Below are 16,332 nucleotides of genomic sequence, written 5' to 3'. Positions count from 1 at the left end.
AGCATTAGAAGAAAAACAAAACCTGACCAAGACCTCGAGCTCAGGTTCCCACTGACAGAAGGCAGGCCAGGAGGCTGGGGAGCAGACCTAAGCAACAGAGATGAGATGGCCTGCCTTCAAAGGGTCATTGGGGTTGGCAGCCTTCTAAAAACAGTTCTGGGGCTGGTTCTGTATAGCTCTCAAGCTAAGAATAGTTTTTACATTTTTAAAAGTTAAAAACAAAAGAAATTAAAATAAAATAAAATAAAATAAAATAAAATAAAATAAAATAAAATAAAATAAAATAAAATAATAAAATAAAATAAAATAAAATAAAACATCACCAAAGAAAAATATGCCAAAGAGACTGTATGTGGCCTGCAAAGCCTCAAATATTTATCATCTGGCCCTTTCCAGAAAGTTTGCTAACCCTTAATCCACTCCCAGCCCTGAGGAAGGTGATGAGAACCTCTGACCTACTCTTTGACCACCCTACCCTGCGACCCCACTATGTGCAGGGACTCAAAGTTGTCAGTTCTGATATTTACAGTCTAATGAGAAGCTGCATCATTGTCCACTCCATTACCCAAGACAAAACAAAGCAAAAACAAGAAGACAAACCCTGGAGTGGGGTGAATAGTCTTGGTTCTACCGCACAAGGAGGGAGTGGGAGAAGCAGGCAGGGACTGAGACTCAGCCTCAACCCATCGTCTGAGGGTCAGAATCCAGCATTTGCCCAGGTTGGTCTCTACTGACACCCCTCCCCTCAAGGCCTCACCATGCTCTGCAGTCCTGGCCATCCCAGCCGACCCCAGCAGTAACTGAGGCTGGAGTTCTCTTACTGATGAGATCCCCAAGTAGCCTGTGTCTCAGTCCCTGAGGCCTGAGTGTGAGCCCGGCTGTGCCAACCCTCGGCCCTGGACAACAGAGGTTCCATCCAGCCGTGCGGAACCTGTGAAGGACTGACCAGCCTGGACCCCACCCGGACCCTCTCTTAGTGCCAGAGCCTCTGAGAGTTACAGTCCAAGGATTCTGGAAGAGATGGGTCAGTAGAGTCGGCAGTAGGGCTTCCAGCTCAGTGTCCCAGCTGTAACTGGGCTGAGTGATCTCTGGGCTGTCGTGAGGCCTGTTTGGAATTTTTGGAGCTGAGGGCAGAGTGGAGATCCAGTGGCCCCACATCGTGGTGTGTAAGTATTCTGGTTCATTTTAGACAGGAGAACAGTGACCTTGGTAAAAGTTCCTGCTATAGGAGCTTCTGAGAAAAATGTTGCTGCTGTCCAGCCAGTTCTTTGAAGCTTCCTATTTTAGAGATAAAAGCAACATGGAAGGCCCAGGTCAGAATCCCACAGCCAGGCCAAGTGAAAAGGTCAGTGGTCTAAAGGTCAGTGGAGGCCCAAGCTGTGAGACCTTGGGCAAGTCACTTCACCTCTCTGGGACTCAGTTTCCTCATCTGTTCAAACAAGCAAACAAACAAAAACTCAAGGTGCTTGGACGGTGGGCAGTGATTTTAAGGTTCCTCTCTTAGTGCCATCTCCTGCCCAATGAACAGCCCAAACCAGGCCACACCTCTACAGAAGCTTTGCTGGAAATTCTGGCTTCATCTCTGCTTTCCTTCCCCAAGTCAAGCCAGTCCCATCCAAAGAATAGACAGCCAGTGTGGCATTGGGGTACATGTCTTCCTTCAACATGTTAGCAGTTTGCTGGGGTTCTGGACTTATGTGAGGGAGGGAAGTGGTGGGTGGTGAATGTGACCTCTTATCAGTGGCCAGGGGGTGGCTGAAGAGCTGTGGGAGTCTCATCCCCAAAACCCCCATATGACCAGAAGCCACATTCTGGTACCACATGCTTTAAACTAAATCATCTAAACTGTCTTTCATCAACTCTCCAACTTGACTGGACTTTCCTTGAGGGCAGGTATTGCATCTTGACCTTCTGTTGGGTCCCCCAGGAGAGCTCAGCACAACGCTAGGTACATGGATAGAGATCTGTCCATATCTGCTGAGCGGCTTAACGGAAATGCCCCTGGAAAAGGGATGCTGCCTTTGGCATGGGGCGTGTGTCCAGACAGGTGAACCTCCAAATTTGCTGGCTGGAAACTGGATACCAAGCTTCCGTCCATGGCTCAGTCAAGCTGTTCTGCCCAGGCTGTGACCCCAAGAGCTACCGTGTCACCTAGAGAGCAAGCAAGGGAGAAGGTCAGAGACGAGAACAAATACCCCCAGGACGTGCAGGTCATGCAGAGGTCATTGCTGCCATCCCTTCTCCCTAAGGAAGTCCAGCCTGGGAAAGCATGGCCAGGTGGCCCGTGCAAACATGAGTCAGGCAGGTCCCACCACAGTGTGCTTGAGGGGAGTTACTGAAACTGCAAGCACAGTGACCTGCAGCCTACAAACCCAAACTTACAAAACAGTGACAGCCCCAGCTGGGTGGCCCAGTTGGTTGGACCCTCATCCTGTATACGAGAAAGGTTGCGGGTTCGGTTCCCGGTCAGGGCATATACCTAGATTGCGGGTTAGATGCCTGGTCGGGGAGTGTAAGGGAGGCAACTGATCGATGTTTCTCCCTCACGTCAAGGTTTTCTCTTTCTCTCCCTCCCTCTTCCTCTCTCTCCTAAATCAATTAAAAAAATCCTCAGGTAAGGTTTTAAAAAAAAAAAGTGACAAATGTCACCAGCTCTGGGGTGGGGGTCTCACTCTCTTCTGGTCTTAAATATACTCAGAATAGCTGTCTCCCTTGCCTGCCTATAGATAGAAAGCTCTCCTTTATATCGGCCACACTTTTTCTTGCTGTAGCTCCCTCTGTTTTGTGCTCTCTAAAAATGTTCTCTTCAGGATCCCAAAGGCAGTCTTTCCTTCTGTGTTGTTTGTTTGTTTGCTTTGCTTGTTTGCTGTGTGTGGCAGAGGCAAGGGAAGGCAGAAGCAGAGTTCTGGCTTGTCCCACGGTATCATCATAAATGGCAACGACAGAGCTACACAACTAGTTAACCGTGACACACACGGGCTTGCTGACAAGTTTGATAAAATTTTCATTACCCCTTGTTCTTCGGGGAAGGCAGCAAACCATGAATTTTCCTGGGTCACAGCACAGCAATTCAACTAGAGGAAGGCAGGTGTGAGCTGCAGGGAGTTGGAAATCCTGGGAGTGTGGGGTGGGGCCTGTGGCAGGGGTGGGCGGGCAGAGCGGCTACTGCAGAGTCCCTTCTGAATTATCTAGATAATTGTCACAACTCTCTACTTTGTTCCTACGGACCCGACGTTTTCCAGGAGGCAAACTCACTCCAGACAGAGGAGGACACCAAGGCATATGAAGCACCAGGAAATCTGCCCGGGACTCATGGCATTTCAAATCCAGAGGCCCTGACTCCAGTCCCCAGAGTCAAGACAGACCTGGGGGAACTGTCCAGAGATGTGCCCAAATGGTTTGCAGATCTCTCCTTAGGACACCGACATCTCCCAGGGCTCCTGTGCCCCCTTTTCCATCCCAGCTGAAAGGGAAACAGTAAGGGGATGAAGGGTCTACCACTGGGTACCTTGGTGGTTTTGACTTTGTGCCCACTGCTGCAGCTCCATCCTGACAGGTCCGGGAGCACTTTGCACTCCTCCCCGGGCAGGCAGGGCTCCATCTGGCACCACCACCTCTGCAGGACGATGGAGGCTATGGGAGCAGAAGGCAATGAGGGGAGCGCTAAGCCCTCTGCGCGTACAGTGTGTGGTCAAGCGGTGTCTGTGCGGAATGAAGTGCACATTTGCACACGGCCCTGGCTTTGAGCCCTGCATTTCCCTGTCTTTCCCCTACTCGGGCCGCCCAGAAAGGCCCAGGCACACAACCATGTCAACCTCAATCCCACTGACCCCTGCATCCACCAAAGACAGCGCAGGGTGAAGGCAGGAGACGCTGTGTCCAAGGCAACCCTCAGGTTGAGCCACCGTGTCATTAGCCTCGAAGCACAGTCCCAACATACCAGTTCGTGTATGTGAGCAAGGGTGTGAGCCGTTCGGGCGGTCCACAGAGCAGGCGTGCACAAGCGTGAGAAAACGAGCATGGGTGGGGCCATGGGAAAGGGGGTGGGAGTGAAGGCATGCACGCACCATGGGAGGGGGGCAGAGGCCGGCTTGAGAACGAGAGGAGGTGTGAGGGCATCCATATGAGGGGGCACATCTGTGTGTGCGCCAGGCAGTGAGTGCCGGCCAGAGGGAGGTTTCTCATCTATGAAATGGGATGGTCACGTCTGCCCTCCCCCAGAGGCTGCCCCATCATTTGAGATCCGACATGGAAGCCCTGAGATGGGAAACTGTATCCCCAGCAGATGGCCAGGCCCAGACAGACCTCCTTATCTCTCTGATCAGGCCCTCCCCTTGGGGTCCCAGCCTCTCACTCACCGTCCACGCAGGAGGGCTTTGCCCGCGTGGTGCCAGCCACCTGGCCGGAGGAGCAGGAGCACTTGACAGTCTGGGAGCGTTCCTCCACGCGGTTCCTGTTACAGCAGCGGTGAGAAGCTGTCACTTCGCAGGTGCCCTGCTTCACAAGGACTGAAGGGGCCAGCACAGGATCAGGGACCTGGCTCAGGCCTGCACCCTGCTCCCTTCTTCCCCGCCTGGACCCCCACCCGGGCATCCCTCCAGCCCCTCCTCCCAGCTTAGGAGAGGAGAAAACGGAGGAAATCTTCCTGCTGCTCCAGTGTTCCAGTCCCTTCTGCTTCCCTAGCGAGGCCACACTCATTGCCCTTTGGCAGAGCCTGGCCCTTGGGCAGAAGAAGGATGAAATCCCACACCAACAGGACACCTCCCAGCTTCCTCCAGAAGGGCAAGGGCCCCGGGGCTTACAGTGCGTGGGAAGGATTATCCGCTTATACAGGCTTTAGCCATCCCAGAAGGAAAATCGCAGAATTAGGCCAGGAGGCTAGGCTTAAGCCCCCACCGGGGGCCCCTCTCCCTGCAGAACAGCTTCGGGCCGGGCCAGAAAGGGAAGGTGAGCAATGGATCTGCCCACGTTTTGGGCCTAGGACAGCAAAAGGGGCAGAGTTTCCTGGGGGAAGAACAGAGCGAGGAGCCAGAACCCCTAGAATCTGTGGATTTTACTCTGCCTCAGAGACCTGCCTACTGTTGAATGGGGTGGGGTGGTGTCCAGCAAACCCCTCCCCAGGCCCTGCCACCTCCCCCAAACCTGTGGGGGTTGGAGGCTGCAAGGAAGCCGAAGCCAGGAGGGTCCACAGCCAGACCAGGCAAAGCGCCAGCAGCCAGCCACCCGTGCTCCAGTTCCGCGCGGCCCTCTCACGCATCCTGCAGAGAGAGGCACATACCTTCTTGCTCCAACTCCAGGCACAAGCCCACCCCTCCGCCTCTGTGCCACACACTCTGGGAGGCACAGAGGTGGGCAGGGTGCACACCTTGTCCCCAGGCAGCTCTCAGCCTGGCCCAAACTCATTGTAGAAAATAGTGAGTGCTTTCCTAGCAAGAAGAGGGGCAGGAAGGGAGGCTGTCCTGCTGTAAAGCTTTGTGAAGATGACATTTAGAAGGGGCCTTGAAGGGCGAACCAGACACTGTCCCATGGACAAAAAGTGACATGATAATGCTGACTCCCAGTTTTGGAGCACTTGGCCCAGGCACTTCACAAACAGGGTCTTGAATCTTTCCCAGCTGTCCTACAAAGTAAAATTATTTGTACCTATTTTACAGATAAGCAAACCGATACTCAAGAAGCCTGGACACAACCTAAACAACCATCAGTCAAGGGCGGGCTAAACATACTGGGGAGCACTGTACAAATGCAGTCCTGCCCAGGCAGCTGTGAAAAAGATGAGGAAACGCTTTCTGTGCCAAGGCAGGCAATGATCTCACTCAAATATGCATAAGCTAGCTCTGGAAATGTACATAAAAATCCTAATAACGTTGGTTGCCACCAAGAAGGGGAACTGGCTGGCTGGGAGATAAAAAGTTAGAGAGAGACTTATTTTTGTCCCTCTCATTCTTTCACATTTTGGGTTTTGAACCTTGGGAATATACTAGCAATTCAGTTTAAGCAAATTTAAGTTTAAAAAGGAAGAAATGGAACCAAGGCTAACAGAAGTCAAATGACTTGCCCAAGGCCAGGCAGCGGGTGGGTGGCAGGGCCTGGGAGCCCAGCAGCCTGCCCCAATTCTACTGCACCACCTTGCTTCTGCTCTCATCCCCTTTCCTTCCCCTCCCCCATCCTCAATGGTCCAGGCCCCCCAAATCCATCCCAGAGAATGGGCTAGAGATGGAGGGGGTCCCAGGGAAACTGAGGCACAGAGCAGCTGGAAGCTGCTGGGCCCCTGGAGCATCGCTGGGCTCCCTCAGATGTCAGCACAGTGCTGGGAATACTGGAGGCCAAACCAAATGCCAGGACCTGGCTGCTCCCTTGGGTAGGGTGCTGGGTCTCCTCCGTTCACCCCCATTCTCCCCGTCTCCTCACTCACCTTTATTGGGAGCTTTCAGCTTCTGTCTGTTCATCCACTGGCCTCAGGCTCACTCCACCTACACAAGTAGGAAGGATTCTTGGGGGGTTGCAAGGGACAGAGGGAGCACATGGCCCTGTAGGGGGTAAAAGGCGGCTTCCTTGAGGGCAAGGGGGTGGGCTGAGCATGAAACAAAGCCCAATTCTGAGTCTGTTCCCCAAGGTGCAGGGCAGGGGGCAGTCTCGTCCCCACTCTGGGAATTTGCAGGGGTCCTTGCAGACTCTGGGAACTTGCAGGGTGCTTATCCTGAGAGGAGTAGCTGAGGGAGTTTCTCTGTCCCAGGAGGAAAGCAGGGCTGATGGTAGGAGGTGTCTAAGAACCAGCTGTCACCTGTCTGGCCTTGGGAGGGAGCTGAAGGCCAAGGCAGGGGTCCTGAGCAGGATCTCACAGGATGCTGCTCAAAGAGGCACCTGGGACAGACCCTGAGGTCCTAAATCCTCTTTGCCTCTACCTCCTACCCCCCTCACAGCGGCTTCCTGGGCTCACATGGAGATGGCTCAACTCTGCCACCCGCACCCCATTCCCACTCCAGGGGGGCTAGAATGACGGTCCTCCAGCTCTCTGAGCCTCAGAGGCCCAGTCCCAACAGCTTCTCCATTTCTTCCTAAGACCTCTCCTCCCTCAGCTCCCAAAGGGAGGTGGGCCAGGCCGAGGCAGGTGGGATGATGTGGCCCAGGAAGAACCCACACCTCTGTGTCCTAGCAGCCCCAGGGTGACCAAGGGGCAGAGGGAGGAAGGGGAGCTGTTACCCTGGGGAGCAGGTGTGCTCTGTGGGCAGAGACCTTCCCGCCCTTCCAGATGGACCTCTCCTCTAGGTTGGCATCTCCTCTCCCATCCCCATCAAGAACCTTCCCTTTCATCATTACAAACGCAGCTTTGTCTTCTCCCCGGCAGTCCGCATCCCACTTCTCTCTGAGCTGCCACATTCTCCAACCCCTCTCTCCTCTCTCTCCTATGAACCCCGAGATGCAAAATACCGCGGGGGGGGGGGCATTTAGGCTGGGTTCTCTAGCATTCTGTTCCCTTCCTCAGAGAGAGCTGGAGACAGAAGTTCTGGGATTTGTTCTCGGGCTTCCACCCTCCTGCCTCAGTTTCCCAAACCGTCTCCCCTCACCGCCCACGCAGGCTGCGGTGAGGATGAGTTAGCAGCCGGCACACCAGCGTGGGGCTGAGCATGAGCCGCGGGACCTTCGACCTTCCCCTACCTCCCCGCGCCTCGTCCCCGGCCCGCGCCCGCTCAGTCCTCCAAATTCTGAGCCCCCGTTCCCGGGACCTACCCGTCCCCCGGCGGTGCCGCTGGGCCCCCCCGCTGGCCGGAGGTTCTCCTCGCCCCTGGGCCCGGTCAGCTCGGGCGCTGTGCAGTCCGGACCATGTGACCCTCACCAAGTTGCTGCGTCTCCAAGGCGGAGGGGCTCTGGCCAAACTGGCATCACGGTGAGGTCGGGGCCCGCTTTGCGCACGGGAGCGGCTCCGGGCGCGCCTGGCCCGCTCGGCGGAGCTCAGCCGGGGTCCCCCGCGAGGTTCCCGCCCGCAGTCCCCGCGCCGCGTCCTCCTCGCCGGGGCCGCTCCTGTCCGCCAGCCCCGCGTGGGCGCCGCCCCCGCCCCCGCCTCCGGGACAGCGCGGGACGCCGCGCGCGGCGCTCGGTGGTGCGGGCGGAGGGCGCAGCGGCCCCTGGTGGCCGAGGCGGGACGAGGGACGAGAGGACCTCGGGCCCCAGCGGTTTGGTAACGGTGATCATCCCTCTGCAGGCGGGGGGTCACTCAGAGGGGTCCCTCAAAACTCTCCAGGTATTGGGTTTCTGGGGGTGGGGGCACTGAGCATGAGGAGGGGTTGCGCAGACTCTCAGGGCTTTGGAGCCTTGAAGATTCCAGAACTGCACTAATACTTCAGCCAATATCCGATATGTGGTTTCTAATGTAAATAGGAGTCAAATAAAATTTAAAAATCGAGGTTCTCATTCGCCCTCAGCACATTTCAAGTGCTCAGTAGCCACATGTCGCTAGAGACTACTGTGTCGGGCACAGAAGATAGAGACTATCCCCACCTTTGCAGCTGTTAAAAGGTCAAAACCCAGGAGGCAGGAGCAAATGATCTCTACCCTAGGAGTGGTGTCCTCCGGGGTGGGAAGGGCTAGGGGAGGTATGAGGGGAGAGGCAGGGTAGGCAGGAGGGCTGCAATAGGCTGGTCCCCATGGATGAGGGGTGCAAACCCCAACTTGGGAACCAAGCTCTGAGACCCAGTTTCTTCATCATAAAAATTGCAGCATAATTGCAATTTTTTACTTCTTTATAGGGTAAAATTTGGGGAGGTGGTGGTCTGTAAATTTTTCTCTTAGAGGGACAGTCCTCTTAGGATAAGAGGGTTTTGGGGTAGGGGTAATAGAAAGGGGAGGGGCAAGGGGGAGAAGCCCAGTTCTGAACTCTGAGCCACTGCATGTAGCCTGGATAAAGGGGCCTGTCCTGAGGATGCCCAGTCCCCTCCCTAGCTGAGGCCTGGCACCAAGTCTCATTTCTTAGCTGAGGAGAATTTCTTGCAAGTCTTTTTCTTCTCACCTCATCCCTGCCCCCCGCCCGTTTTCTTTCTTACTTTCTGGGGCCTCAGGGAGGAATGGATATGATGGCCTTCTCACCAGGTTCTGGGCAGTCAGGATGGAGGAGGTGTGATGATGCCAAGAACAGGAGGTGAAAGATTCAGGGAGTAGACAGCCTTAGGATTTGGGTATGGTCAGTAGGCTGTTCTGGAGCCCAAAAGAGCTGTTGACATCTCTGCTGACCATCTGGTGCTGGAACTAGAGGTCTCTGGGCCCTGGCTCTGTGGCCCACTTGCAGCCACACCCTGCTGGGTGCTGCAAAGAGCAAGAACAAGGGAGCTGAGAGACACAGAGAAGTGGTAAGCGAACTGTCCCAGAAACACTGAATAATAAGAATAGCCAGGCTGTTATATTTTTTCTTCAGTCTTTGGTTTGCTGCTTATGCCATTGATCTGAGCGCTGGTTCCAGTTTTCCTCAAACAGAAAGGAAATACCCATAGCAGTAACATGTTCTTTATCTGCATGTCGGCCTGTGCCAGTCTATATGCTTTTGGACTGATTTTTTTTCTTCTTGTGACTTCTTTTTCTTTGGCACTCTCTGGCCAGAGTGTAGGCATAATTACAGACAGTCTAAAAACCTAAATGACCATTATGAGATTTTTATTTGGAAGCTGCCAGGAAAGCCACCCTTCTGGGGACACTGTTTAGCCCCTGAACAGAGAGGGTTATGGTCAGGAAGCACACTGCCCACAAAGACTAGAGGTGGAGTCCCAGCCGTGAATTCAGTGCTAGTGGTCCCTGAAGGCTACCCCTGACTTGCATGAGGGCCACAAGGGTCTTGTCCCCATGTGGACCCTGGGTGGGGTGGTAGGTGTCCCTAGAGGCCTAGGGACAACTCCCTGATACCACTGTCCCCTTCCCAGGCAGGAAGCTTAGCCCGGCCTCTGTCTCCCCCTGGCGTCAGGCACAGAAGTTGTTCCACATCCCCAGACTGCTCTCGGCCTCAGCCGCCTCCTGAGGAGGGGGGAGGGTGGGAGAGGAGGAACCCCCACTCTTCTCTCCACCGCTCGCCTCCCTCTTAACCCTTCCTCCCGGATCCCGACACATCGGCTTGGTTCTGAAGACGGAATCTTTTGGGACGGAATCCAGGGACTGACATTGTGAATCTTTCATTGGCTGTGACCTCTTATGGCAAGTCCCGTAAAACGACAGGAGGGCCCCGTTGGTAAAAAGAAATAAAATAAAGCCCACCCTGAAGGGTTGATGTGTGGTATAAATGGCCTAATATGTGGAAAGCACTTTGTAAAGGGCCTACTAAGTAGCAAGTCCTCCGTACGGTAGTTATTGTTGTCCTTACTAACTAGTACTGCCGTGGTCGGGGGAGGTCTGAAAGGGGGGAAATCGGGGCCTGAGGAAGAGAGTGGAGTAGTGGGGGGGGGGTACCCGCTCTCCCAGATCGAGATGGTCTTCACGGAGCCCGGGAGCTTGCAGCTCCCCAGTTCAGCATGGCCGGCTCCAGCCTGCGTGGTCGCCACCCGCACACCCCACCCAGCGCCCGCTCGCTCGCCCTGGCTCCAGCAGCCCCAGCCAGAGGTGTGGTCACCCCAGCGCTTCCCACCTAGCGGTCCCCGAAGCGGCTGGCTGGCTTCGCGGCGAGGCCAGGGGCCCCATCACCCTTCGGGCGGGCCTGCCGGCCGCAGCGAACCGAGGGCCCGGGACACAGCACCCGGCACAGTGGGGAGGTTCCGGCCGATGTCCGATCTAGAGCGCGGCTGAGACAGGGCTCCCTTCTCCGCGCCCCCTTCTGGGAACCGCAGACCCAGCCTTCCCCGAAGGGCCGGAGGCGGGGCGAGGGCGGTACCGGCCGCCGGCGGTTGAGGCGGTTCCGGAGCGAGCCTCGGGGCGGGGCCGCGGCGGGGGCGGGGGCGGGGCCGCGGCGAGGGCGGGGCGGGCAGGCAGCATGCTAAACCGGGTGCGCTCGGCCGTGGCGCACCTGGTGAGCCCCGGGGGCGCCCCGCCCCCGCGCCCCAAGTCCCCGGACCAGCCCGAGGCGACCTCGGCGCTGCCCGCCGCCCCTCCAGAAGCGCCCACGAGTCCTCTGGCGAAGGCTGCGAGCGGGCGCGGGAGCCCGGCGCCCGCAAAGCCAGCGGAGGCTCGAGCCAGCTTCTCCCGGCCGACCTTCCTGCAGCTGAGCCCGAGGGGGCTGCGTCGCGCCGACGACCACGCCGGCCGCGCGGTGCAGAGTCCCCCGGACACCGGCCGCCGCCTGCCCTGGAGCACGGGCTACGCCGAGTGAGCGTCCCTGGAGGCACCCTAATTAGGATGGGAGTCCCACCCCACCCCCTCCTCACCCCCGCGTCCGGTAGTTGGGGTGCGTTCCCCTCGCCGCGCTCCGTGCCGGCGGCCCCTCTCCCCAGGTGCCTCGCTGTCCTCGGGGCTGCGGGCCCCTCCTCTTCCCAGGTCTTCCTCCAGCCCGCGCAGCCTTCCTCGGGACCTTCCAGATCCTTCACTACCCCCACCCGCGCCGCCTCGGGCACCTCGCTCTCGCTTAGAGCCCCGAGGGGGCAGGGCCCCGCGAAGGATGAATTGGCCGTTCGCAGTCGCGGCCCGGAGCGTGAAGGCTGAGGGAGGAAAGGTTTCAAGGAGCGGGAGTCTCTTTTAACAGAGGAGATGGCAGCTGGGAAGACTCCCTCCTGGACTTCCCGACCCCCGCGCCCCAGTTCCCTGTCCCTCTTACCGTTCCCCCTCCCCCTCCACACCCAGAAATAGCCCGCGACACCTGGCGGCCGCCGCTTCCCCTGGGGCCGGGGGGCGGGAGGCCGCCCGGGGAGCGAAGGGACCCCTTGGACCGCCCCTCCGCCGTGGCCTCGCGCTGGCCTGGCACGGGAGTGGCCCCCGGGTGGGAGCAGCCCGCTTGCTCCCAGGCGATGTGTATTTTTAATGCCTGTGCTGGGAAAACGGAGCACTGAGGGGGATGGGGGTGCCGCTTTCGCCCAGGGTGGTGGCTGGTGCACGCGTGGCCGCCCCACCAGCCCTTTAAGCTTCCTAATTTGGAAGAGTTGATGGTTGCCGGACCCCTGCGCAGTCCAGGTGGACTTCCACCCCTACCCTATTTCAATTCCCCTTTCTGGATCTGGGCTGCAGCACTTCCCCATTGCCAAAGCAGCAGAAACTTTAACTGGGTGGCTTTTGGATAAGGGTGGGTGTGCCCATGAGGGTGGGGTGCTGTGGACAAGGCACTAGAAGAAATGATTGGGTGGGAGGTAGGGTCTTGACAATCAGGGAAGTAAAGCCTCATGCTCCCAACAGGCCCCTCCCCGGGGCAACAGCATTAGGGATGCCGGCTTAGCCAGGAATGGGGACCTGAGGCAGACAGGTGCTGCTGCTGGCCTTTCTATGAGATGGTGGGGACTGACATCCAGACAGAACTCCCTGTGCCTCACCCTGCCTCCCTTCTCCTCCTCACTCTGGCCTCGATCCCAGGTGGCTGTGACCTTTCTCAGCTTGGCCAGCAAGCCAGAGAGAGTGTGTATGTCTAAGGGGGGGTGGGGGGGGTGGTTATTCCAGGACTTAGTCTGGTGTCCAACCTGATGTGGTCACTCTGGTCTGGCAGGGTCATCAACGCTGGCAAGAGCCGGCACAATGAGGACCAGGCTTGCTGTGAAGTGGTGTATGTGGAAGGTCGGAGGAGTGTTTCAGGGGCACCTAGCTCAGGCCAGGTAAGCCCCCAGCCCTGTTCCTAGCCTCCAGAGACAGGGTGACGCCTCTGCCCAGAGATTCTAGGCGTCCAGTTTTAAATCTGAACCGTGAAAGACCTACCTCCTAACTCTATCTAGCTCTCTATCACTAGCTATCTTCTGGCACAGAATCTTTATCTGGCATCAATCAGTTAGATTCTACCACGTCAGTATGAATGTAGTTTTCCACTTGAAAATGTAGATGCTCGTGTATTTATGGATGATTTAATTCATCGCCGGTGCTTATTTTTGCATTGGTAATTAAGTCACCCATAAATATTTGAACAGCCTCTGAGTTTGGCTTTTTTGATGCTTTACTTTCCAATACAATGTAGGCCCTTGGTAAATGAGTGAATAAATCTAAGTTTCCTTTATTACTAAGCTCTGACCTCCTCTCTAATGTGTGCATGGGTGCCCAGAGGCTTGCTCTTCTCCCTGCATAACACACACACACACACACACACACACACAATCACTCATCTCTACTTTTCCTCCACCAGGGACTCTACTTCTACTACTGGGGTCTGTTTGATGGGCATGCAGGGGGTGGAGCTGCTGAAATGGCTTCCAGGCTCCTGCATCGCCACATTCGGGAGCAGCTGAAGGACCTAGTAGAGATACTCCAGGACCCCTCGCCACCTCCCCTTTGCCTCCCATCCACCCCGGGGACCCCAGGTTCCTCAGATCCCTGTCACTCGGTTGGTCCTCAGACCTGCTGGTCTTCGCAGAAGGAAGTGACCCATGAGAGCCTGGTAGTGGGGGCCATTGAGAACGCCTTCCAGCTCATGGTGAGTGGGTGGCCCGGGTCAGGGGCCTGCTAGGCAGATAGATACTCTGGTCAATTCTGTGTGGGAGTCAGACGGCCTGAGGGGTGACCCTGAGAACCTACAACACCTTTGAGAGCCTGAGCAGAGCTTGGTTCAGAGGGGAAGGAAAAGGAGGCATTACACCCATGTCTTCCCTCCTCTCCGCCAGTGTAGCTTGGCTGGGCTGGTTTACTTCTGCAGGTGGAGGGGCTGTATGCCTAGAACCTCTTCTTCATCCACCCCCTTTGACCCTTCCTCACATGGCAGGATGAGCAGATGGCCCGGGAGCGGCATGGCCACCAAGTGGAGGGGGGCTGCTGTGCACTGGTTGTGGTCTACTTGCTAGGCAAGGTGTACGTGGCCAATGCAGGTGACAGCAGGTATGGGGGGGGGGCTTTGAAAATGGCTAGAGGGGGTCACACTCTCTGGGATGGGGGAACAGAAGAGAGCAAGGTGGCAGGTGTTAAAAATCAAAAACTGGAGGCGGTCAGGAGGGATCACAGACATAAGGAAGGGCCTGAAATAGCCAAAAGGGGAGGAAAGATGGGGGTCTGGGTGCGGGATCCTAAGGGTCATTTTGGGGAATGCCTGGTCTTTCTGGAATTCTCCACAAGGGGGCCAAGGAGAGCCAAGGCCCAACCTTGTCTTTCTCTGGGCAGAGCCATCATTGTCCGGAATGGTGAAATCATTCCAATGTCTCGGGAATTCACCCCAGAAACTGAGCGCCAGCGTCTTCAGCTGCTTGTAAGTAGGGACTTAACTCCTGACTCCCATCCTTTGCTGAGTCTTGTGCCTATTTGTACCCTACATCCTGACTCCCCCACCCCCACCACACAGATAGGCAGGGCCTTACCGGAGGAGTGTGGAGCTGAGCTGAGCTGAGCTGTAGCAGGAAGGAGCAGGAGCGTGGGCTGCTCCGGTGCTCCCACAGTGGCCCCAGCGGAGGAAGGAAGTGGAGGCAGAGGCGGGGAGGGGACAGCAAAGGCCCCTGAGAAGCAGTATGGTTTGGAGCTTTAAGCCCTGGGCCTGGAGCTGGGCTGCCTGGGATTGAATCCTGGTTCAAGTACTTTGCTAATTGTGTGACTTTGACGGTTCCCTTAACTAGCATCAGTAGTTCCTGCCTTAAGGGTCGTTGTGATCAGTAAATGAGTTAATACCTGTTAATATTAGACAGTGTGTGGCATCTAGTAAACTCCATTGAAGGGTCTGCCATAAAATAAAGATCATTTAGACACCAGACCATGCTGTGAGCCTAATACCCCTTGGCCCTCTGCTCTGTCTGGCCACTCCCGACCCCAGGGCTTCCTGAAACCAGAGCTGCTGGGTGGTGAATTCACCCACCTTGAGTTCCCCCGCCGAGTTCAGCCCAAGGAGCTGGGCCACAGGATGCTGTACCGGGACCAGAACATGACCGGCTGGTAACACTTCCCTCAGAGCTGGGCCCGTTCCCATGGCAACACAACCAGTCCCTGGCCAGCAGCAAGGTGGAAGCTGGAGGCTGGGCCAGGCTGGGAGCTGGGGGGATGTGGCCCTTCTTAGGGGCTTGTGTGAGGAGCGTGGCTCCCAGGGGAGACAGGCTTTGATGCCTGGGTGATGCCTCCTCTACTCCCCCCTCCCCAGGGCCTACAAAAAGATCGAGCTGGAGGATCTCAGGTTTCCTCTGGTCTGTGGGGAGGGCAAAAAGGTAAACTCCATGGTAGAGGTGGGAGAGGGCAGGAGAACCCACTACAGGTTGTCTAGGGAGGTGGAGGTTCTCCCTGAGGGCAGGGGTGGGAGGGTCCATGGTTTCAGAGTCTGGGAGAGGGTTTTAGCAGCACTCTTGCCTCCTTTTATTTAGGCTCGGGTGATGGCCACTATTGGGGTGACCCGGGGCTTAGGAGACCATAACCTCAAGGTCTGCAGTTCCAGCCTGTCCATCAAGCCCTTCCTTTCCTGCTTCCCGGAGGTGAGCTGGATGGGCACCTCTTTAATCTCACCTTCCCGCTCTGGGGCTCAGGCTGGCTTTCACCCCAGGTCCCTTTATCTCCAAGCTCCTTCTCCACCCTCTTTCCCCACCAGGTACAAGTTTACGATCTGACACAGTATGAACACTGCCCTGACGACGTGCTGGTCCTGGGGACAGATGGTCTGTGGGATGTCACCAGTGACTGTGAGGTAGCTGCCACTGTGGACAGGGTGCTGTCGACCTATGAGCCCAATGACCCCAGCAGGTAGGGGTTGTATGGGCAGTGAGGGGTGACAATGGGGAAGGAAGGGGAAAAGGGAAGCAATGAGGGCCTGTGTATCTGTCTTTCCATGTACATGTTGGTACATGAATGTGCACGTGTGCTCCTGGCAGGTACACGGCTCTGGCCCAAGCTCTGGTCCTAGGGGCCCGGGGCACTCCCCGGGACCGTGGCTGGCGTCTCCCCAACAACAAGCTGGGTTCCGGGGATGACATCTCTGTCTTCATCATACCCCTGGGAGGGCCAGGCAGTTACTCCTGAGGGCCTGAGTCCCTGACCCCACCACCATCCCAGCCTCTCGCAACTCGAATTCTGAACTTGTCCCCCTGACCTTCTTTATTGACAATTTAACTGAAGAAGGGGTGTCAGTTAGATCCAAAAGTATAGCTACTGGCAAATAAACCAGATGGATAAAAACGTTGTCTTTATTTCTTTGAATAGAAACTGAAAGGTAACAGAAAGTTCTTTGGGGTGGTAGAAATACTCCAGAATGGTCCTAAAAATGTAGTGTTCCCAGCTTTTTTCTTCTGCCCTTTGCTCTTCCCACTCCACACGCTCTCATCCATTCTGTGGCTTCAT

General features: G+C 56.4%; 2 protein-coding genes across 6 annotated transcripts; one reads left to right on the top strand and one right to left on the bottom strand.

Moving 5' to 3' along the window:
* Nucleotides 1-252: 252 nt before the first annotated feature.
* On the bottom strand, nucleotides 253-8,018 carry TAFA3 (TAFA chemokine like family member 3). 3 transcript variants are annotated; one of them, XM_081121457.1, is made up of 6 exons: nucleotides 7,732-8,018; nucleotides 6,416-6,530; nucleotides 5,143-5,258; nucleotides 4,359-4,508; nucleotides 3,509-3,633; nucleotides 253-2,151 (listed from the first exon to the last, which is right to left on the bottom strand). In XM_081121457.1, the coding sequence occupies exons 3-6, from the start codon at nucleotides 5,255-5,257 to the stop codon at nucleotides 2,140-2,142; spliced, it is 402 nt and encodes a 133-aa protein (XP_080977583.1). In that variant the 5' UTR covers nucleotide 5,258; nucleotides 6,416-6,530; nucleotides 7,732-8,018; the 3' UTR covers nucleotides 253-2,139. The 3 variants fall into 3 exon arrangements, with proteins under 3 accessions (XP_080977583.1, XP_080977585.1, XP_080977584.1); XM_081121459.1 differs by having other exon boundaries at nucleotides 6,416-6,473; XM_081121458.1 differs by having other exon boundaries at nucleotides 7,838-8,018.
* Nucleotides 8,019-10,913: 2,895 nt separating this feature from the next.
* Nucleotides 10,914-16,165, top strand: PPM1J (protein phosphatase, Mg2+/Mn2+ dependent 1J). Of its 3 annotated transcripts, none has more exons than XM_081120331.1 (10): nucleotides 10,914-11,277; nucleotides 12,599-12,704; nucleotides 13,223-13,510; nucleotides 13,796-13,908; nucleotides 14,188-14,272; nucleotides 14,828-14,946; nucleotides 15,149-15,212; nucleotides 15,366-15,473; nucleotides 15,587-15,738; nucleotides 15,867-16,165. In XM_081120331.1, the coding sequence occupies exons 1-10, from the start codon at nucleotides 10,946-10,948 to the stop codon at nucleotides 16,012-16,014; spliced, it is 1,515 nt and encodes a 504-aa protein (XP_080976457.1). In that variant the 5' UTR covers nucleotides 10,914-10,945; the 3' UTR covers nucleotides 16,015-16,165. The 3 variants fall into 3 exon arrangements, with proteins under 3 accessions (XP_080976457.1, XP_080976459.1, XP_080976458.1); XM_081120333.1 differs by having other exon boundaries at nucleotides 10,915-11,277; nucleotides 13,433-13,510; XM_081120332.1 differs by having other exon boundaries at nucleotides 10,919-11,277; nucleotides 15,587-15,682.
* Nucleotides 16,166-16,332: the final 167 nt, after the last annotated feature.

The sequence above is a fragment of the Miniopterus schreibersii genome (assembly GCF_964146895.1).
Source record: "Miniopterus schreibersii genome assembly, chromosome: 19".
NCBI lineage: Eukaryota > Metazoa > Chordata > Mammalia > Chiroptera > Miniopteridae > Miniopterus > Miniopterus schreibersii.
The sequence above is the reverse complement of the archived record's forward strand: the minus strand, read 5'-3'. Positions and strand labels throughout refer to the sequence as shown.